The 23,421-nt window shown below is 43.1% G+C and overlaps 1 protein-coding gene across 1 annotated transcript in view; it reads left to right on the top strand.

The window, feature by feature from the left end:
• Window positions 1-21,363, top strand: part of skib (v-ski avian sarcoma viral oncogene homolog b) — a 30,082-nt gene extending 8,719 nt beyond the window's left edge. Inside the window, exons 2-7 of the mRNA XM_026167606.1 lie at window positions 17,711-17,818; window positions 17,984-18,084; window positions 18,222-18,451; window positions 18,890-19,164; window positions 19,259-19,489; window positions 19,616-21,363. Coding sequence (XP_026023391.1) covers window positions 17,711-17,818; window positions 17,984-18,084; window positions 18,222-18,451; window positions 18,890-19,164; window positions 19,259-19,489; window positions 19,616-19,837 — 1,167 coding nt within the window. The 3' untranslated portion in view covers window positions 19,838-21,363. The remainder of the gene's footprint in view (window positions 1-17,710; window positions 17,819-17,983; window positions 18,085-18,221; window positions 18,452-18,889; window positions 19,165-19,258; window positions 19,490-19,615) is intronic.
• Window positions 21,364-23,421: the final 2,058 nt, after the last annotated feature.

Genomic DNA, 23,421 nt, shown 5'->3' with positions numbered 1-23,421 from the left:
TTACCATCAAAACTAATCACCTCTCCTTTTGCCGTCAACAGCCTTAATCTGCAGCACAGGAGTATGTGTTTAAGTGCAAGGTCATGCCACCTCTCGTGAGCTGATGAGACTCTTTGCTTGAGACAAGAGTGAGAAAAAAACATAGGAAGACAGTTTTGAACTAAAAATAAGACAATAAAACAAATCTATTTGGAAGAAAATCGGTTCACTTGTGACCTCGTACCAGTCGGCTGAAAGCAGAGATAACAGTCTGGTCGAGGCATCTGTCCCATATGGAATGTATGAATTATTCCAGGGGTAGCAGGGCGTTGTTGGAGCACTCATCTTCACAAAGACGCCCATCTCTGAATGTCCATATTTAATTCACTCCTTTCAGCTGCTGAACTGTACAGGCTGCCGATATAATGAGTCCCTCCAAAGAGATTAGCCGCCCTGTCATCAATGCAACTCCCTAATTTCTCTGCCTGTGTTGTGGTGCAGGCTGCTGGGATAAAGGGCCTTGGCCGGACACAGTGGGAGGAAGTGGCTTTTGTGTTGCAAGCAGGTGCAGTGGAATGACAGTTTGGTTTTTTGGATACGTACGTGTATGTTTCTCTGTGTGTATGTGCGTGCAGTTCTATATCTGGCTAAGCTTGGAGGGTATGTGCTCCCTGAGTGCCTCTGAGATACACCAGGAACCTCTGGAGCTTGACTTGAACCCTCAATCACAGGGCTCTTCAGGGGTTTGCAGTAAATTCTTCAGGCGAATGGTTTTCTCTCCCCTTCGTCGTCCTCCTCCTCCCCCTCTTTTTTCTCTCTTTTTTTTTTGCTCACATCTGGTGAACAGCGCTAGCACCCCTGTCATCTTTTACTGCGTTGAGGTCATTTCCACCCTATCAGTAAAGTGGAAACACATGATGTGCAGGATTCGGCCTTAATGGGGTGGGGCTGGCATGGACCAGCACTGACACAGCTTTACAGCCAAGAACTGCCAAAAACGGCCTCTCTGTGAAATGCCTCCTACTTTAAAATTAAAACCATTTGGGGGTAAATAATATTAGAATGCACAAACCTGTTAAAAATCATCACTAAATACAAATAACTGCTATAATTAGTCACTTTAAAAACACACACACACACATAGGATGTGCACATGTTTTCCAGAAATGCTGCAGTGAGGTGGAGCTTCGTCTGCAAGAACAAAGCTGAAGTAACTCATGACGCTTTGAAAGTGCAATAAAAAAAACTTACCAAGCATTGTTTAGACCTACACAATGATAAGTGTATAATGAGTACCAACTCCGGAAGACTCTTTTTGGAGTTTCTCTTCCTCTGTTCAGAGTTTTATTTTTGCTGTGAAATTCTTCTCTTTGTATAGGCTTTTTTTTTTCTTTTTCTTTTTAACCGCATTATTGAATCCAACTGGTGAGCCGGGTACAGACTTTGGTACATGCTCCAGATAAAGGGTGCATCCTCGAGTTTAATTGGGATTCTCCTCTAGCACTAATGTGGATTCCCTTTAGTCTGTTGCGGCTCCATTCTTCTTATAACATTTTTCACAGCACAGCCCGCGGTGTTTGTTATTCTTCGAGATGAGCTTGTGTCATTTGTGAAAACTCAGCTCTGCCTTCTGACACGTTTTGCTTGATTTCTCCACAGTGCATCATTAGCAGCGGATTCATCTCGCCACAGATTTGTTTTTAAGTCGGGCAGAATTTTTTTTTCAAACCATTGACCAGTATTTTTTAAAAAAAATTTTACCTGCTGATTTTAACTGTTAAAAACATTGTACAGTAATATGCCCAGATAATGTGCCGCTAAGGAATCTCAGTGGAATTAACAGTTTTAATGTAGTTTTACTGCCTCGCTACATGGATCTCAATGTGCCTCCAAGCAAATTCCAGTCACACTGTGGTTTCCATTTTGTGGTAGACAGAGCTGCAGTGTAAAAAGGGGTGGGCTACAGTCAGTCAGTTACTGCTGTCTGTGAGCAGACTACGGGCAGGCAGAGCGGCTGCTCAGAGCAGCTGCATGGATTTTTATTTCTGCTGTCCAACAGGACTCCATCACAGACTGCAGCAGCACTCATTATTGAGGGCACACACTCCTGTGCTGCATGCCTCTGTCCTCATTACCTCTGCAGCAGCTTAGCTCTTTGCCTTTGTTCTCTCTCTTGGCCTGAAACTGGAGAATATGGAGAGAAGTGCTGAGGCTGCAGTTAGCTGGGCTGCCCACAACTTCTGCCGCACAGGAGAAAACATAGCGCAGACAACCACCACCCCCCTAAGCCCTCTCGTCTACATATTTTCACAAAGCCATCGCACAAGGGATGCTCTAGTTTGATTTATCACCCCGACTTCGATGTAGGCTGGTTGGATAAGAGCCTCGTTTCTTTGCCCTCGTTGCCCGTCTGTGTCTTGTTCGATTAAAATAGTTCACTCTTAGGTGTGTTTCGTGAGTTGGCCCACTGAACAAATGCCCTCAGGCCCATTCTGCTGTGTGAAAGGTCCCATAGACCTGCTGTTCAGAGGCATTAAATGGCAGCCGGGCAGAGTGGCTGGAGCAACAGTAAACTTTTATCACACTAATAACCCACAGACACAGCTAGCCTAATGGCTTTGCCAGCCATGGCAGGGGTTGCCTGCAGGTCAGGTTGAATTGCAGGACATAAATGGTAGGTTCCAACTGGTAGAACAAATAAAGGAAGAATTAATAAAAGAGGGGGGACGGGCATCCAAGCCTTGCAAAGGGGTTAGAAAGCCGTTACTGGAAGGACAGATAATCACCTTAAATTATTTGCAGTAATAGGACGCTTTTAATTTGACTGCTCTTTTATAGCAACGTGATCGGTGGCCTTTTAACCCTCTTTCCCACCCCACTCGGTTACCTTTCAAGCACTGGATTCACTCTGAGCTCTCAAAGGAGACAAGTCCTACACGAGTGACAAGTTCATGAAAAGATCTGTGTTTGCCCAGCGCTCGGTGAAAACATCAGTCCAAGAAGTAGCTCTGCTAGAGAGAGGGTGGGGGGAACATTTGTTAATGGAGTTCGAATCTAAACTTTTCCTCAGATTCCTCTCTGCCTCTGGCTGAGGTGGACGGGTGTTGAGAGTGTTTGTTTTAGGTGAAGTCAGTGCTGGAACAGAATGTTGTGAACCGCAGGCCAGACTGTGGTTCTGCGGTTCAGCTCCGACCTGAATGCAGACGGCTCTGTTTGTTTTGCTTCCCCGTTTCTCAGGGAGAATTTTAGACGCTGCCAAAGTCCTGCGCTCACACCCAAGACACGCAAATAAAAGTCCTTCACAGGGGGAAAAAGAAAAAAAAGTACCTGGGTGTAGTCTCTCCATCTGGACTTCACCACCTCCCCTGGTGGAAGGGTACAGTTCCATACATATCTCATCTTGTAAAAGGGCTCTTTGGGAGATGAGATGGCATTGGATTGCGTCGGTGGCAGGATGTTTGTGTGTTGTCTTCCAAGCCTTTTCATAAATAGCGGTTGTTGTGTTACGAGGTCAACTGGTTTTACTAGACTAGAGAGGCAAGTCCAGAGGCAAGGAGGCCTCCCTACCATCTGGCAGCCATAAAAGAGGGGAGCAGAAGGTTTTTAGTGGAGCTTTATGGGATGGTGGGTTGAGACATTGAGGGGAGGAGAGACATGAGTGGATGGTGGACTCTGGTTGCCCTCGAGCTGCAAAGCTTCCCCTGCAGTCTGAATGACAGGTCAGAAGTTCATTGCCTCTTTCTCATCTCGCATCTGCCTGGTAAGGTGGAGGAGGTGAGGAGTTCGAGGGCAAAGGAGAGGACGTCACCGTGAAGTTGCTATTGCTGCTGTGAATAGAGATGTATTCTGGGCGAGACATCTGCGTTTTGTTTTATGAGCCCGCTGTATTTTTAAAAGTGTTTCAGGAGACTATAGTCAGCTGGCCTGTTAGCTTGTTATGCTACACAGAGGACGAGACTGAAGTCCTACAGATGGTGCAGGATTATGTGGCTGCGTAAACACGGGTGATTCAATGACATGGTGTTGTTTGGGTATGCGTCACTCTCTCAAAGCACCCTGCTCGCCACAGAGTAACGAACAGTAAGTTGTTTTGGACAACTGCAGATCCAGGGTCTCTCTCTCTCTCTCCTTTTGTCCAGAAATGGCTTCACAGTCAGGTGGTGGCTTCATTTTACCTTAAGTGGCAATTACAACATTGTTAAGCCTTGAAAATGGTCGAGCTCAAGGAGAGCAGGATGCTCATGGAGACTTCAGGGATGAAGACACTCCAGAGACTCTCAGTTGTGATTTCTTTTCCAGTTTTTAAGAGCCTGAGCTGGAGCTGTCTGGTCCATCTGAAGCTGGATTCCCAGCCTTATAGGTTTTCCAGAACGGGGTTATCATTGCAGAGGACTGTGCAGCTTTGCTGACTCTGGCACTGATACCTCCCATAGAGACTTCATTTGTTGTTATGCTGCAGCTGAGATGCGTTAACCCTTTAGCCCCTTTAGGATATTTAGCTAATGGAGGGATATGCCACTCTGTTATTACTTACACTAACCTTGTGCAACACTTCCATGTCACAACGTGCACATACGTTTGCGTAATATGAACGCTCTAATTAAAAGACGGAGTAAAAGTCAATTTGCTAATAATATAAATTATGTATACTGACCTCTTTCTCTCACCAGTCTGCCACTGGGGTTTTAGACCCTCTGCTGCTTCATGCAGTCTGTATACAAAGACAAGAAAAGTGCTGACGGCGAAAGAATGAGAGCGTGTTTGGCAGGCACGCCCTTGTAGGTTTCTGTGTCACTCAGCGCTATTAAATTTTTAATCGTTTCCTTGCCGTGGTATAACGCTCAACAAGGCTCTGCTCACACAGTGTTTATGCTCTGTGCAATTCATAAAATAGGGGGAAAAGAAAGTAAAAAGTGGGATTTTTATTTTATTAAGATTTTGAAAAAAAAAACTTAAGTTAAAATATTGTTTTCTTATTTATTTTCTTACTTATTCCCGACAAAACGCAGAAGTAGAAGCTGAACTAAAGCTGCTTTTAAGGGCTGCACTCACAATGAGATTAATCAATTAGCGGGTCGATAGAAGATGCGCTGCCAACTATTAATCCACATATAAATTCAGGTTATTTTTTTCAAGCACACTTGGACACTTAATAACGTCAATTTAATTATTCAGTTATCCAGACAAAAAGTCAAACTGCTGATGAATCCGTGGCTTGTTGGAGTCGTCTCTGTGCCCTTTGAGGCAGACACCACAGTAGTAGTCATCATAATAATAATAACAATAATAATAGCTGCAATTTATAAAGCTCCACCCTCGGTGGTGTTACTGTCATTCCAAAGTCCTCAGTATGATTTATTGAAGTGTCTCCAAGAATTATCATGACAATGATCTTAAATATTCTCGATGCCAACATCGTTGATTGCACTTGCCAAACTTTAAAGAAAGCATCAAAGGCACCTTCAAAGGCAGGCGCAGTCAAAGAATCCAGCCACAGATTCACGGAGAGCCTCTCAGCATACTTTGGCCTATTTATCAGCTCGCATTTTGCGTCACGCGAGCGTCTCGAGCATTAGGAAAAGGAGTGAAATAAAGCACAGGCTCTTGATTGAGAGGCTGGAAATGAGGGACTCTGCTCTTTCTTTAGTGGTTCCGTCCACTGCAGTGATTCAGGGGATAAAAATGTGGCCTGTGTCTCTTTAAGAGCGCTGGCCTGTCTGCAGAATGCATCAGTCCTGTGGAGCAGACACAGGCCAGCAGGAGGAGGGGGGTAAAGGGAGGAGCGTGGGGCTATGTGGAGGGAGGTATGAGGACAGGAGGGAACAGCCGCAGTCTGGGCTTCCAGCCTCCTGGCTAGACTGCTGAAAGTTATTATTGAGTTCCTGTGTAGGGCCTCCCCTCCCTGTGGCATACTCCTCTGTGTTCACTACAAGGTAAACGGCGAGTATGGGAGAACCAAACAGAAAAGTTGGCAGCCTCACATGCCCCTTTGCAATGACCTTATATGCAACAAATAAAGGATAATTTTGTTTGATTTGGAGTTTTTGCAAGGGTGAAACCTCTGAAAGACTCGCAAGACTTGAGAGAAACCACACATGCGCGTAGCCTCGCAGCTGCCTGAGAGCAGCTGAAACTGTGGCCTAGCTCACGGTTGTCTTGAGTTACAGTTTAGCAGACATGTCCTGTTTTCTTAGGAATGGCCTTAACCAGTCAAGACATGAAGGTTGACGGCTCACCAATAAGAAAGCGGGGGGACTAAATCCTCGTCTGGCGTGCTAAATGATGAGTATGATTCAAGGACAGATGGTGGGAGGACAGCGTCTCCTTCGAGTAACTTTGTCTTTAGAGTAGATGAGGCATAATTTGCTGGAAAACGATGTGGTTGCATAAAGCTTGAGAACAGGACCGACTGCTTTCACAGCGCCGTTTTCGCAGGACTGTTTTCAGTGCTGCAGTACGTCGCGACTCAGAGATTTGCTGTCTGAGGAAAGGCCATGCAGATTACATACTTACATACATCATGCCCTCCGCTGAGGCCTGTGCCTGCCTGCAACACTAATCCCTAGCTTGCCTCCCCTTTAGCGGCTACATTAGGGCCACAGAGCGCCTGCGTCCTTCCAACTCAGCCCACCAAGCGAGAGAGAGAGACAGACTTTTACATAATGCTCTGTTTGGTGCATTTGTTCCGAACCTGCTGCTGCTTTATAGCAGAGCTCCTGCAGGTTAACCCAGCTGCTGCCTTTCCCACTTGCCATGGCTCCAGTCCACAAAAAGGCTGAACCCGTGCAGCACCTGAGGCTCGTCGGGAGCCCGCGAGACTACTTGCCCGCACATATCTTCTGCAGCTTATGTCACATGTTCGCCCTGATTAATCCCAGCATGTGCCTTCATTCATGGTCAGTGCGATCATTTGGCCTCTGCTTTAAAGCTGTCCCAGGCAGGGTTTTGCAGGAAAGCTGGGCGAGGGGGGAAAACCCTGGCGCTGAAATGGGTATTTTGTGGAGTTCTGTTTGTTGAGTCAGAGCTTATGGGCTCTACTGTTATGTGGTTGCCATGGAGAAAAACACAGGCTCTTGTGCAATAAAATCATCCAGGAAAAGACATTTCCAAGAATTTTTTAGAGTGAAGAAACAGACGGCAAATCGCAGAATTCATGAGGTGCTGCGGTCCACCACCCAGCCCCTTCAGTCCTCCATTTTAGAGCGCTCATATTCATTTTATGGAAGCGGCTCGGCTCGAGCCCTCTCACCTAATTATTTCTGTAAGCAGATATGTTTTCCTATGAATGGAGGAGGGACACAAAACCAGTGTTTAAGGATGGAATGTGTGATCTTAGGAACGGATGTTGTGGGTGTTTTATCCCCTATTTCCCTTACAGACAATTCCTCTAACAAGTGGAAACAAGTGAAATGCTATTTGATCTCTGTCAAATATTACTGTATACACACACTCACTGTGAGGTCGTCGTACATTTGAGCCAGATTGTTAGTCTGCCAGCGAGAGGAGAACATTTTCAGACGCCGTAACTCGTAATGTTGTTTTGAAAATAGGTTGACAGTTAATTAGTTGAACAAGTAGAAAACTTAGCGGCTTTCTTGTTTTGGGCGTTTTTTTTTTTTCCCCCCATCTGGAGTCGTTCTCTTCAGTTACGTCAGTGCTCCTTATTGCTCGTTAATGTGAGTTCTTTTATTATTATTTTTTTCCCTCACCATTTCCCGTCTATTTAAATGGGCCCATTAGCACATTTCAAATCGTGCAGCTTTCTGGTTGCGTTTCTTTTGCATCTGGGAAAATGCCTACTATGCAGCGCTGCAGTCACAAATGATACAGTGTTACAGGCTTGGAGGCTAAATTTCAAGTTCAAAGATAATTAAAAAGAATGCCTTTAAAATTCCCATCAGGTGTCTTTTTAATAGTGTTTCACTGTTTAAATAGAAACGCCATTGGTGGAACAAAGATTAGCTCCTCTAAGCTGGTGACCAGGAAGGCTGCATTTCAGCTAAATGACCTAGAATGGTATCTATAAATTTCAGCAGGATTTATTACTTTGCTTCAACCAATTAGCTCCTGAGCATTTTCTCAGGATGTATACTGTGTTGGTGAAATTACATCTCATGGGACCCTGGGTGAGCAGTGACCCTAACTTCACCTCGCCCTCTCACAACTTTTATGGCCTCCTCCCCCAAATCCCCTTCTGCCCCCCCGCCCCACCCCCCTTCCATCCCCTCACACCTCTTAACCTCTGGTATTCATCCCATTTTCATCTTTCCAAATAAACCTGCCACCTGCCCTCCTCTCCGCTGCCTGATCAGGGGGGCATGTGGTCATGTGGCTCGTATTACCGTGAAGGCACGGCACCGCAAGCCGCTCCTCAGCTGGTCAGTGAGCTGCTTTAAAATTTTGAAAAATGACCATCCCCTCAGTGACTCATTGGTTACACTGGGTTTTTATCATCAGCTTGTACTTTAAATTGGCTGCGGGTAACTGTGCCGTAAGTTAGTCTTTCTCAGATATTCAGTGATTTCCACAGCGAAGAGCCTGGTGAACAGTCTGAATGAAGATGAATGTATGACCGCTGCAATTATAACCCAGGCTTTGAGTCAGATCTGTGATAGCCACCAAACTCGGGAGACCCTCAAAAGTCTTCTTAAAGATTAAATTGAACTCTTAATGATTAATTAAATATCTTCTTAAGCTAAGGTAAGTTTCCTGAGCAGTTGGGCATTTCAGTGAGGAAAGGTGTTATGTTTTGTTGACTAGATAAGACGGTCAATGGGAACAAAGTGCAATACAGTTGATTGGATTTCATTAAGTATATTAATAATATCATGACTGCTGGGAACAATGGAAATGTACAATTCTGGCTAAAAATTGCATTATAGAATGTAAGGATGGCGATCCAATGTTGGTTTATGAAGAACTGCAAGAGAACATCCAAGGAAGTTGTGATATTATTTTGTGAAATAAATAACTGGCAACCCAAGTCAGTAATGAAAACGGTGGGAAGATACCAAAGTATAATGAGAATAGCCGATTGATTAACGGGTATGGCTGTAGTTGGAAAGGGTACTGATGGTAGTAAGAGAAACGATGTGTGCCTTTAGGCCAGAATAGCAGAGGAGAGCATGCTCGCTGGATGCTGAAACAGAATAAACCGAAGAATAAATAATTGAAATATCTCGCATAATAAATAGCAAGTGAGGCGAAGCAGCCTGAATCGGTATGGAAACCACGTGCTTGGATTTGAAATTGGATGTTGCAAAACATGAGACTAATCTGGATGAAAGTACAAGCACATGGCACCAACCCAGATCTTTACAGATGTTATCTCCTTTCAAAATCGGACTGGAAGAGAATAAAATATACTGACAAGAATGAACCGCTGCAAACCTGGCAACCCATTGAATTTAATACCTGTATGAGGACTTCAAGATTTACTATGTATGCTTTTTTTCATAATTGATATTTACAGCCCTGTTGTAGTTTAATAAAATGTAGAAATGGTGACTATAAATCCCATTTGACTCTTGTGTATGTAAAATTCGGACGTAATTTTCATTTTTTCAATTTACATCCATATGTAAGCAGCGGTCCTTCAATTTGGAGGCCTGGCTCTTCCTCAACGATGCCGGGCTCCCAGGCCGCCTCCTGTGCAAACCTCACAGTCTCTGCCCTGTGAGGGAGGTGCAGTGGAGTCTTCTAGTACCAGGTACTGGGAGTGATATAATGGTCTGTGTATTTGGAGCTGTTTGTGTTTGGGTTACCGAGAGGTTATCCGGTGACATGTTAATCGTCAATCTGCCTTCTTTGCTGTGGCATTAGTATTAATCTGCAGGATTAAAACTCAGCCAGTCAGACACTGGACTCACAGCCTTTACTGTAGAGCTTCGCTAACATTGAGAGAGCTGTGCACACATCCCTGGGTACGGGCTGGGATGTGCTTATCGGCATTTACAGTTGGAAGACATCAGTCCTCTGATTAGATGATGTTTGTTAACACATCGTGTTTTGGAAGTAACAGAGTCCGTTTTTATCAGAGATTTTCACCCGTGTCTTTCATCGCTCAACAGTCACAAATCAACAGATTTTCCACTGACTCCTACCCCCACCCCCCTTTTTTTTTTATTCCCACATAGTGTAAATAACTATTTTCTTCATTCAGTCTGAAAGTATTTTCATAAAGACTTAATTTAACAACTGTAAGCATATAAGGGTCAGTTTATCCAGCATGGTAGGTACTTTCCAGCCAGCATAAACCATTTTGCCTTTCTTGTTTTTGACAAGAAAATGAGCACATTGAGACCCTGATGACTGAAAGATGCTCACGGCCTAACAGAGAGTCCATAATATGCAGCTGAACTGCATGCGATGTACCTCTTTTATGGAGTAAAAGATATGGTATTCTGACCTCTGCTGCTCCGAGCAATTTTTAAATTGCTGGAAAGCCTCCATAAATGAAGCCTACTGATACACCTACAGATATATTTTTTTAGCTGCTCTATCACAAAATTAATGTCAGCACCATTGTCTTGAGCACCATGTTTTTTAATTCTAGATTTTTTTATTTTTTTTTTACATTTATAGAATGGAAATTATTGCAGGTTTTTTTATTACATATTTCAAATTATTTCCAACAATTCCAGCTTTTGGGTTTAGAAATCACCTCCTTGTTCTTTTAAGACAACAAATCTGCTGTCGCTGATGTTCAACATCAGGGCTGCTCAGCTAACGCCAGATTGAGCGTGTTGTCTGTAAGTAAGAGGTGTAAATGTGGGTGATATTTGCAGGTCTTTTAACTTTAAGAATATCACTAATCATCTTAAATGAATCGTATTTGTGCTTCAAACTGTGACGTAAAATCGAGGTTATAGATCACTTAAAAACACACAAGTGCACCACCGCCGGAGAATCAGATGAGGGTCAGTGTAATGCCAAGGGATTAAGCTTGCATGGCAATGTCGTTGCTGGCACTGCCGTACAACACAGATCAAGTTCTGTGAAGGCACGCACACGCGTCTGAAACTCGGGATACAGCCACGCTAACGCAGTGATTTTCTCTGCAACGCTGGTGCATTAAATGAAGTAATTAGGAAATATATTGATCCGTTTGTGGCGTTAGAATAACAGAGAAAGGGCTAGAATTTCTCCTTTTAGGTGTTGGAAGTACTTTGGAGCACATGGCTGTCTGGTAACCATTTTGGTTGGCCGGACAAAAGCTTTCTCACAGCTTTCCCTTCAATTCCAGAGCACTTAGACAATCGAAATCTGGGGTGATGCTTATAAAACTGCCTGGTTGCAGCTCTTTTTTTTTTTTAAATGACAAAGTATTTTCTTTAAGTACCATTCAAGTCCACCCATATGTAGTGAGTATTGCCCATAGACCCCTTTTTATTTCTATGTGTGATGCTCTCAAAAGTTGTGTGAATATATTTGATGTTGATTTGACGCATTCTGGTTATCAAATTATTTTCCGTTTACATAGAGTGAGTCATAGCTCCTTCTCCCTCCCTCTGTCTTTCTCGTTAACCTTCATCCCCTCAGGCCTTCTGGTCCGGCCTGCTCTTACATTATTATAAGTGTGCTAAATGTTATAGAAACATAAAGGCTTTGTGTCTGTGCATTCGTGTGGTATGTCCCAGTGAGATCGTGGCACAGAGCGAGTGTTTCTTTGCCCGCACCGGTTAGTAGATACTGCCTCGCGTCTTGCTTCAGATCTGGTCTGATTTCTAACTCTCTTATTCCAAGAGTACAGCAGGGGGGCTCAGACAACTATCTGCTGAATTTGGCACTATGTGTGTCTAGAAATACACCAGTCACAGAGCACGTTTCATTTCCTAAGATAACTTTGACTCACAACCATACCGAACATGCTCAACCTAATAAAATATAATCTGCAGCACTATCTGCTTCACGTCTTTTAGTGTCGGGTTTCCATATCTGTTGAAATAACTTATGAGTGCTTCCTAGTGTGAGGTCATCCTCTGAGGGAGAGAGTGATTTGGGCACCGCTGTCAACACCGCTGTAAGAAAGGCCGGCGGGCATGTCCCCGTTGTTATGGTTGCCATGTTTGGACCTGACTAGGAATTCACATTCAGTAGTACAGTAATCTTTCTTTGTGTTTGCTCTCACCGCCGAGATGATCTTTTCATGCGCACACAAGCAGTTCGGTTTATTCAGGAACAAGTTTTTTCATGATGAGGATCGTAAAAATGAAACTTGTCATCAAAAGATTAGAGAGTTTATTGTGCCCTAATATTTTTTCATCCGCATTTGCATGTGATGTATGATGGCATTGAAAGAGGCGAATTAAACCCAACAGAATACAAGTGCAATCTTTACTATAAAAATCTCTGTCCATGCCAAACTCTTAAAACTCTTAAAAGTGATGTAGGACTTTTTCTATCAACCCCCTCCATGAGTAGGACACAATACCTATCAAAGGAAGCAAAAGCGCCATCCTTTTACTGCTTTTGGTTGTGCAATTGAGGCTTGAGATTTTCCACCCTGTGGTTGACAGAACCACCTCCTGACAGAACTGCAGTAACCAGCTCTTTTCTGCATTTTAACCCTTTATTTGACAGCAGTGGACAGTGACTGCAAAAGACTAGAAAGATAATGACAGGGACCCTAACTGCTTGGCTATTCAAATGACCCCATAGGGAACCACGAAATGCTGAAAATATTATTAAAGTGTTATTATTCTACAGCCATGGCATTGTGAAGTACGTGCAGAAATGTCAAAGCAATAGACGTGTATTTGCACTGTCAAAACACGAAAAGATGACATTTGCATGTAAGGATACAAGCAACAATGTCATTAAACAGCAGGTCTGGATTTGCCCATTGTAGCATTGCTTATATGCAAAATTGTTTTCACTTTTTTTTTCTCTTGTGGGCACATAAAATCAAATTTGCACTTATTGCAACTTCAAAGTCAAGCATTTTGCCACCGAACTGTAATCAGTACAATATCCTGTTCTATTTTCAGCAAAGTAAAACTTAAAGACTGGGTCTTAAAATATTGTTACGTTGTCAGGATTAATAAGTGAATGATATTATTGCACTGTTTTGCTCCTCTGCCATTAAGCTATATGTGTCAGGCTGTGTGCATCTGATGAGATTTTCCACCTTTAGGAACACCAGCTTGTCCTGCATCTTCCTCAGACCTCATCAAGTCTCAATCCCAAAGACAATTAGGACAATCCAATAAGCTCCGCTGTAATGCCGTCCTTATGCCTGGCCCTGCGGCTGTCTCTGTGTGGCTACGCTGCCATGGCTCAGTTCAGCCACGTAAACAAAATATTCTCAAGCAGAGACACAGTAAATTGATAAATTAAGCTAAGCTTTAGAGAGGGGAAATGAGAGCTACCCCGGTATCTGTGTGGAATATGGGATGAAGTTTCAGGGATATTCTGGGCAGACACCAATAATACTTCCCCAGCTGTTACAGTGACCACAGGGCTTTATATAAATCAAGGGACTGTCGTACAATTTATGCAGTGAGAGCCGAATAGAGCGTTTAAGGCATCCCTGTGACCGTCCACACCAAACCATAGGGATCAGATTACCAAAACTAGTATTCCTTCACTTCCAACTAAGGCTATTACCCATGTGAGCCATGCCAGTTGGTGTGCCCTTGAGTGAGACAGCGCCCCAGTAAGCACATGTCGATCTGGGGATTACATTCAGGGGTTTAGGAGGGGAAAGGAGGCCGTAATCTGAAACTGTTGTGTCTTGTTGCTGTGCACTTTTCTTAATGCCATGCTATCATGCAGCATACGTTGGTGTTGTATGACTGGGGCCCTGCAGGAAGTTCAGCTATTTTGGTCTTACCATATGAGTGTTGCCTCATGTTTTGTTTCTTGACAATTTCATTGCAGTGTTTTTTTAGTAGCACAACAGATGCTAGGGGTTTCAGTTTTACCCTTTCAGCAGATCCAACAGGCTTATTAGCTCTTAGCGTTTTGTTTTGTTGCTCAGAGATTAGATTATTCATGCCATTTTTATTCTTTTTTTATCTAGCCACTCTGCTTACCAGCACCCAAACACTCACTTAATCACATGATATAGATATATAAATTGTTTATCGTAATTTTGTTGTATAGAGCCAGGCTAGCAGTTTTATAATCTTCACAGTCTTTATGCTAAGCTAAGCTAAGCTACCTAGAAACTGGCTCTAACGCTAACATATTTCACTGACAGATAAATAAGAGAAAGAGGTGATAATCTTCTCGTCGTGCATCATTCCTAAAGCTATAGATAACAATAATAACTCTGTTCTCACCTAATCTTTTTTTATAGACAGAGAAACATGCACAGAAACAGGTTTTAAAAATGGCATGAGCACTTGCACTTGGACCCTTGCCACTTGCATATTATAATTTCGGTTTAACCTCCACATCTCCGGCTTACATGATCTCGCTAAAACCCTGTGCCTGTTCAACCTGCCTGATTGGTTGTGTCTGCGTTTTTGCTAACGTTAGAAATGAGAAAGTTAGAATAATGGGGATAGGTTCATTGATTAATTCAAATTGCCCATAGGTGTGAATGCGGGAGTGAATGTGAGAGCGAATGGTTGTCTGTCTCTGTGTGTACGCCCTGCGACAGACTGGCGACCTGTCCAGGGTGTACCCCGCCTCTTGCCCTATGACAGCTGGGATAGGCTCCAGCGCCCCCCGCGACCCTGAAAAGGATAAGCGGAAGCGAATGGATGGATGGATAGAATAATGGCAACAACCAGAAATAGTTTCAAACTTCAAGAGTTAGGGTCATACATTTTTACACACACTCCAATCAGCTACCTCTTCCCTCTTCATCCACCCACTTTCCTGCCTGCTACGCATCCATTCATGCTTTCATTGATCCTCTCACATCCCCCTCCATTCTCACTTCCTCCTCTGGCGTCTCTCACTAATGGCAGATGAAGCGTGCGTCGAGAAAATAGCCCTTCACAGGGGCTCTGTGGACGCTGGTATGCGGCTATGGAGAAACTAAGGGATTAAACTTTAATCTCCATCATCTGCAGTATGATGCTTGCTGACGTCGACTGACCAAGTTAACCATGTTAAGATTAGGCTTTTCCCCCTCGTGCTGAACGCCGGTCCCATATCACCAGTCACTGAACAAATATTGTTGATTACATCCATGTTCAAGTGAAAAAAACGGCTCAGTCAAAATCACGCTCCAGTTGGCGTGATGACGAGAAATCGTGATTCACGCAGGTCGAGCGCTGCGCTCTTTGAACAGATATCGATATGCTTGTGTTGTGTGTGTTTGCCACACCGGGATAAGATTGTGGGGTGGAAAAAAACCTGGAGCTTATCCTTGTATTGCCACGCCATTATGTAGCACTAATTAAAAAATAAAACATGCCTGCTCTTGCCCTTCTGCTATTAGACCCTGTTTAGCCTACAGGTTTGCTTTGAACCGCTCCCTCATTACAGCGCCTCAAAGAAATATCATACAATAGTGAGTTGAAAAGGGCAATGCTTGAATGGAGTCTGAAAGGGGAGGCTGTACTTGGCCTTCAAGTATACATTCCTTCAGCTCAGTGCTTCCTCTGTGGTCCCCCCTCTTCTGGCTCACCTCCCCCCTCCCACTCAATTCTCAGTTCCCACAGGGGACGCAGCCAAAGCAAACTCCTCAGAGGAAGTCTCCCTCTCCTTCCAGTGTGAGAGAAATGGGGATGGATGTCCTATCTGGGCCTGCGAGGCAATAGGATGTATAAGGGGGGGGGGGTGTTTTGACTCCATGACCATGCTATGTCTATGATGTGGTGATGAGTAAAGCCCGTGTGGCTGCTCTCCTGTGAGGTCAGTGTCATATTTAGCCAGTAGGTCCCTTGTGGTGTCTGGGAGTGTCTGTTTTCTGGCTCTATTATGTCTAGTGCTCGTAGCCTTCCTGGAGCTGCAAACCTCAGGGTAGAAATAGTACCAGACAGGCAGACATCCTTTGTCAGGAAAACAACAGTCACGGCAGTAATTACAGAGTCTTATTACACCAGGGCAGCAGTTCTTAGAACACCACCAGCCTTGAGTCAGGCAGGTGAGGGGTCGAGTCACCACTGCTAAACACAGTCAGGAGGTTAATCTAGGTTAAAAGAACTACCTTACAGTAGCAAATCCAACCAGCGGGCTTGTAAATGGGTGTGTGTGTGTGTGTGTGTGTGTGTACCGTGGTGACTGGTTAGACGGGTAGAGACATTTGTAAGGCAGGCAGACTGGAGGGGAGTGTCCAGACAAACATGTCATGTACACTTCATAAAGCTTACAAATGTAGGCTCAAATCAAACCGGGAAGGTCTAGAAAATGTCAAAGAGTCAAAGATTCCAGCCATAATTTCCATCAAAGGCTTAAACAACCTAAATGATTTACTAGAACAATTGAAAACTACTCACTTGTGACGGTAAGCAGTTTCCTAATAGGTGAAACTGTAAATTAACCCAATTCAAACGTGGTATCTATAGTTCAGGTATGCAGTGCCAGACCTGACTTAACACCTCCACCCCTAACCGCACTTTATCACACACACTCACTCCATACCCTCCCACATGCACATATGCGTGTCTACACCCGCAGCCACCCACTTCCCCACATGTCCCAACACCCACTCATAGCAGTGTGAGCGCACACACGCTCGCTCACGCAGAGTCTGGCTTCGTGCTGCAAATCTGTGAGACGTGATTCATTACCGGCTGGGCTTCCTACTAAATGAAGTTTATTGTTAATATCCATCTCCAGGTGATCACAGCAATTGGCGATTAAAGGTTGCACAACTACACCAAAGGGAGTGTTTTCTCATTGAGGATTTTGAAGGTAAACAGAGTAATCGTTTGTCTCGAATCGCACGCGCAGACAAGGAGATGGGAGTGTTTGCCATTCCTGGAGGCAGGATGTCATAGTAGTGAGTAAGAGAACGACCCGGCAGGTCTGTGCTGGCCTCTGTGCCTGCCTAGGTAAACATATCCTCTGTCTGACAAGTGCAGACCTGGTTGAGGATGTTCGCTATCACAGCACATGGATCTGCAACTTGCCACACACACGCATACGACATAGATAAAGGGGGGAAAAAGCTTGTGAGATTCAGTGTTTTGTGGCACTTAACAAGGCAGATGCTTCTTCCCTCCTCAGGTTTTCAGCTCGCCCTCAAACAGCACATGACTCGGCAGCTCTGTGTTAAAGTGCAGCCGTTTTAGAACACTTCTACTCGATCGCCTGTCAGATCTGAGTGCAATTACTTTAATTTGTCTTCCTCTCTGTCTGCCTCTGTCTCTGGATTGCAATATTTCTGTGGTTCGAGGAGTCGATCTTCTCCACCTGACGGCGCCTCTCCTGCCTGGCAGGGAGCAATGTAGCCTTACTGGCTGCCAGCCAGACCAGCTTGAGTGTCTGCTAAGCTCAAAGCCCTGCTCTCACACACACACGCACACACACAAACATGCAGACATGCCAGGCTCTGTTGCTGAACGCTTGCACAGATGCATCGTCTATCCTCCTCGCCTCTCTGAGACTTCTCTGCAATATTTTCTCATTCTGTGACCTTCTGCTCTTTTACTGTAAAACATCTCTACATGTGCTGACAAATTGACGAGTTGCTCATGAATAATGCCATTTACAGTCACACTGTAGCATTTTTAGAAGTTGTGTGGTTTTTCTCAGCTGTCTATGATGTGCCGTATCTCTGCCTGGATCGTGATGATTAATCGTTTACTCCCCTTTTCTCCCTTGTCAGTCTCCCAGCCCCATCCGAGCCAAGAGGTCCAAATTCGACAAATTGCAGTCAGCTGACAAAGACAGGAAACCCGATTGGCTCCAGTCACTGTCAAAGTCTGCACACAAGGTTTGTACACTATATGTCTGCGTAACTTATGTGTAATTTAAAAGATTAAAGATCTAAGGCCTCTCTTCATCTGGCTTCTTTGAATAAAGAGGGGCCTTTGAATGAATGTTCTAGCAGCAGTTTTCTGAGTTTATCCAAGCTTGTTGTGTTGTTGTGTTGCTTCAGGATCTGAAACAGGTCCAACTAAAACAGAGGCCCTCTGCTTTCCGCCCCTGGTCTCCTAAGCCAGCAGAAAAAGAGAAACCGGCCAAGAATGAGGTGGAGAGGTGAGCCTTCCAAACAAAAGATGTCACAGTTTTGGTTTTAAGTACAGCTTAAAACTGCTTACAGTTCCTCTTTAATCAAGCCCCTTTTTTTTAGCATTTAAATGCTTTAAGTCTGGCTGTGTTTATTATCCTCACAGGTCGTGCTCGAGGAATCAGGAGACACACAATTTGGCATTTGCCCACCTGGCCCCTGCGGTCCATCCCAAGGACAGCAACACTCCTGACAGGGGGACAGCTGCCATTTCCGTGCAGGAGCTGCATAATGGTGACGCACAGCCTACAACAAAGCCGGCCCACTCCAGCAACACCAACCGAGCCGAAGACATGGACACAGATGGAGAGATTGATGTGGATGACTGTGATGATGGTGAGTACCACCCACCATCTTTTCTGGTTTTTTTGAAGTGTAATCACAAAAATAAACTGTAGTTGAGCTTTAGAAAAAGCGTATATAGGGCACAGACTCTTCGATTCCAACTTTTATTGCACAGTAAAGGAGCAGGCTTGTTCATGGTGATTCCTGTGCAGCTGCGCCACCTGGTGTCAAGGGGGGAAAGTACAAGAGGAATAATGGCTTTCTATTTATGTAGCAAAAAATGCAAATATTTGTAGCAAATAATTAAAGATGCAAAGCAAGAAGAACAAGTGAACATCAATGATCTTCTGCTTTTTGTAACGCTTGTCTTCTCTGTTAGTGGTTATTTGCAGCATCTCAATTTTATGTTGAGTCTTTGAGAATCACAACACTAATATTGTTGGGGTTTCATCACAATCTTAATAATAAAAAACCTCTCTCTGTCCTCAGGTCCAGTGCAGTCTTCCTCCCTGGCTTCACCTCCGTCTGCCTGCACCAGTGTGTCTCAGACTCTGACTCCTCAGAGCATGGCTCGGGCTCAGGAGAGGCCTTCCTGGCTGCCAGGGACTGTTTGCCCAGAGATGGACACCATGAGACAGATGCTGTATGCTGGTCTTGACACCAAGGAGGCGCGGGAAAAACTCCTGCAGGAGATTGTCAGGATGAGAGTGAAGCAGGAGGAGAAGCTGGCAGCTGCTCTTCAAGCTAAACGCAGCCTTCAGCAGGTAACCCGTGAGACCAATCTCACCAAAACTAAATAATATTAAAGCTTCACTGGATTTCATTTTCACAACTCTGATGATTCGAATGTTTTTGCAGGAGCTGGAGTTTGTGAGAGTGGCTAAGAAGGGGCGTCTTCGCGAGGCCATCGAGGCCAAGCGCAACCTGCGAAAGGAGATCGAACGCCTTCGCGTGGACTGGGAGAGGAAGATGAGGGATGCGGAGGAGTCTTGTGGGCGGCTGAAGAGAGAGCTGGAGAGAGAGAGACAGCAGCGAGTTTGCGATAAAGGCTGCGAAGCCGAACGCCTCCGGGTCAAATACTCTACTCAGGTGAGATGCCCCCAAGATGACCAAAGCCAGCGAGAGCACTAGAAAATATTGTGCACTCGGTTGTGGTTATTGATCCCATTCCTTGGCTGCCGTTCATTTAATCTTGCTGCTTCCTGTGTTGCGCAGATTGAAGAGCTTCACGTGCAGCTGCAACAGGCAGAAGCCGATCGTGAGCAGCTGAGACGGGAGCTGCAGCAGGAGAGAGAAGCTCGACAGAGCCTGGAAAGCGTCGTCAAAGACCTGCAAACCCAGCTGGCCCTGCAGGCCGGCGGCATCCTTCCTGGAGAATGCAAGGACACGAGCACAGAGGCGCACAGACAGACCGCACAACCCACCAACGGATCCTAAAGTTGCACATTTAAAACGAGACAGAAAGATTCAGTAAAAGGAGCATGTTTAAGGGGGAAAAGAAACGAAGAGTGTTTTTGGTATGGGGGAAAAAATTAGTCATATACATTATGATACAGTATACGTCATTATTATTATGACATTATGAATTTTATCAAATGAACTGGAAAGCAGCACGATGTCCGAGCATGTAATAGAGCGTGAAACTGCGAGAGACTTTCTTCAGCGATGGAAAACCACATCTTTCCGGTGACGTCAGAGCCTGCGGTCAGACACCCGACGCCGTGCAAGGATTTCATTTCAGTATAAGCTATTCTAAGATGTGCAAATATAGCTACATAACACTACTTGAATATGAAGGGAAGAAACACGTTGCGCCTGGTGAGCAGTTGATGAAACTCTTGTTGCCACAATATACTGGTACACACAAAGGTGTCATTGCAGACCACTGGAAACAAGAGACACGAGTTTACCACTATTTACTTTTAATATCCGCTTGCTTTTTAAGAAATTCCTGCTTACGCAGCACTGTTATTCCACAAGCAACAAAAAAAAAGGGGGGAAAAAAAGAAAAACATTCATATATAAACATGTACGCATGTAAACCAGCTTATCTACCTTTTGTATTTTATAAGCCTGAAGTATTGGAGGTTCTGTGGGCTGCCTTCAGGTCCACCACTGTTTTATTCTTAGATATTTTATGGAAGTATTACGTTTTTCGTTGTTTTGTTTTTTTGTTGTTGCTGTTATCCAGTAATGTTTTTGGCTAAATAAACAATAAGTTAGATGAAATTTGCCCACATTAGTCTAGTTAAATCTATAAACACTCCTAAAAGAGAGGAAGAAAAAAATACTCTCAGTAGTTTCTGTTTATGCTAAAATGCGGTACTTCTGATTTTCTATGGAGTATTATAAAATAATTTATATTTTAGCGATAATTTGCTGCCTATCAATAACACACATTCATTTTTCGTCACTGGCTTTAGGGCTCTTAAATCAACAGTTGCTGTTTATATGAACAACATTTCTACATATATACAGAAGTAAGGAGATATATTTTTTTACTTTAAGAAAAAGGAATTGCACTTTTTAAAGAAAGAACCTTGCATTGTGCATCGTATTCCCTGTTACATTTTTCAAATAACAAGTTAAACATGGACTTTAAATTTAAATACTTTCCCTCAGTATCCCCTGATGTAAATACAATTATAATGTAAATAAGATATCGGTATGGTATGGTATGGTATGTTTGCTTGCTCCAGACTTAAATTGATTGATTATGAATATTATTTTTTGCTCTTACTTGAAACCAAAAATAGACTATATTTGGATTTGTAAACTGCAGTTTCTTTGTTGCTGATCCCTGAGCATCATTGCAATCACGGGGCATTCACCAGAACAGACGGACTCTTTTTATTTTAAACCACTCTTTTTGTTTTGTGAACTTCTGTAGTTTTGTGGGTTTGACCCATGGACAGAATATTACCATTTCTCTGTTGATTGTTGATCTTTTTTCTAAAAAGCGCTTTGCTATTTGATTATATATATATATATATATATATATATATATATATATATATATATATATATATATATATATATATATATATATATATATATATAATATATATATATATATATATATATATATATATATGTATATATATATATGTATATATATATATGTATATATATGTATATATATATATGTATATATATATATATATATATATATATATGTATATATATATATATATATATATATATATATATATATATATATATATATTACATTACAGACCAAAAAACTGAAAAATGGATTTTAATTCTTTGCACCTCCGGCTCCATCATCAGGTAGAGTAGAAATGACACCTTCTCCTGGTTTAAACTTTAGGTGGTCTCATATGTTTTAGAGAAGAAAACACTTTTATGTCTTATTATAATGATACCCTTGCTCAGTATTTGTTGGGTACAGTGTAATAGCACTATCCATTTTGTTAGCTGATATTGTTGTAGTTTTGGTTTGGAACTGGGGTTTCATTCGCCTCTTGTTTCAGTGTTTCCTTTTTCCTTCGGATGACTTGTATAATACCCATTAAAATCTAAATCATTCCTTCTTCTGAGAACTTTGTTTTTTCTCACCGTTAAAGATTCGTGTGTTGTTGTGTGTGGTTTTACTTTTAGCCACTTTGGGAACCTTTGTCCGTCCGTCTGCAGCGTCCACATATTTGTTCCAGACTGAAAATAAATTTATAGAGATTATTGCGTTTCCCAGAGGATGAAGATAATGACTAGAAGCCATTAGTCTTGCTCTGCTCTGTGGAAGTTTTTTTTTTTTTTTTTTTTTTGTTCCAGCAAATAGCAGCAAAACTGAAGTAATTCCCATCAGCCTCACACATAAAAGTTATGTGCATGTAAGAGTTTTATGGTAAAAATCTAACATTTAAAATATTAAAGTAAAGTGCTCGCTGTTCATTCAGTACACCTGTTCAGCTCTTCATTAATACCAATATCTAATCAGCTAATCAACCTAATGCATTTCAGCATGTAGATGTGGTCAATTTGACCTGCTGATGTTAAAATGAAGCATCGGGATGGGGAAGAAAGGCGATTTAACTGATTTCAAACATGGCCAGACATGCTGGTCTAAGTATTTCAGAAGCTGACGAGCTACTAGGATTTTCCATCCTTAACCATCTCTAGGGTTTACAGAGAATGGAAAAAGAAACAATATCCAGGGAGCAGCAGTTCTCTGGGAGAAAATGCTTTGTTGATGCCTGAGGTTAGAGGGGAATGGCCGACTGTTTCTAAGTGCTCTTGTTACAAGCAAGGTATGAAAGAGAGCATCTCTGAATGCACAGCACGTTGAAACGTGAAGCAGATGTGCTACATCAGCAGAAGGCCACACTGGTTGCTACTCCTGTCAGCTAAAAATGGGATACTGAGGCTATAACTTAAACATCCTCAGAGTGGAAAAATGTCGCCTGGTCTGATGAGTCCTGATTTCTGCTTCAACACTTAAATGGTGGCGTCCAAATTTGGCTGAAACAACATGAAAACATTGATCCATTTTACCTTGTATTTAAAGGTACATGCTGCTGGGAGTGGTGTAATTGAGTAGTGTTTTCTGTGTATTATTGTAGCGCTGTTGTTGTGTATATAAATAAAACTGAATTGTTTGTTTCATTATAACAAATGATGATCACATAAATCACTTTATGACCACAGTGCACTCATCCCCTGATGGCTGCTTCCAGCAGGATAACGCACTGTGTCAAAAACTCAGATCTTGTTAAACTGATTTCTTGATCATAACAGTGAGTTCAACGTACTCAAATGTCCTCCACAATCACCAGAACCTAATCTAATAGAGCCCCTTTGGGATGTGGTAGAAGGGGAGATTCATATGATGAATGTTTCCAGCACCTTGTTAAATCTGTGCAATGAAGGCAGTTTCTCAAGGAAAAAGGTGGTCCAGCTTGGAACTAGTGAACTAGTGTACCTACCAAAGTGCCCACTGAACGTAGAAAAATCATAAATGCATAAAACTCCATTTAGTCCACACATACTGTATACAACATAAT

This window comes from Astatotilapia calliptera, chromosome 5, assembly GCF_900246225.1.
Source record: "Astatotilapia calliptera chromosome 5, fAstCal1.2, whole genome shotgun sequence".
NCBI lineage: Eukaryota > Metazoa > Chordata > Actinopteri > Cichliformes > Cichlidae > Astatotilapia > Astatotilapia calliptera.
This window is presented reverse-complemented; position numbering and strand designations above follow the sequence as displayed.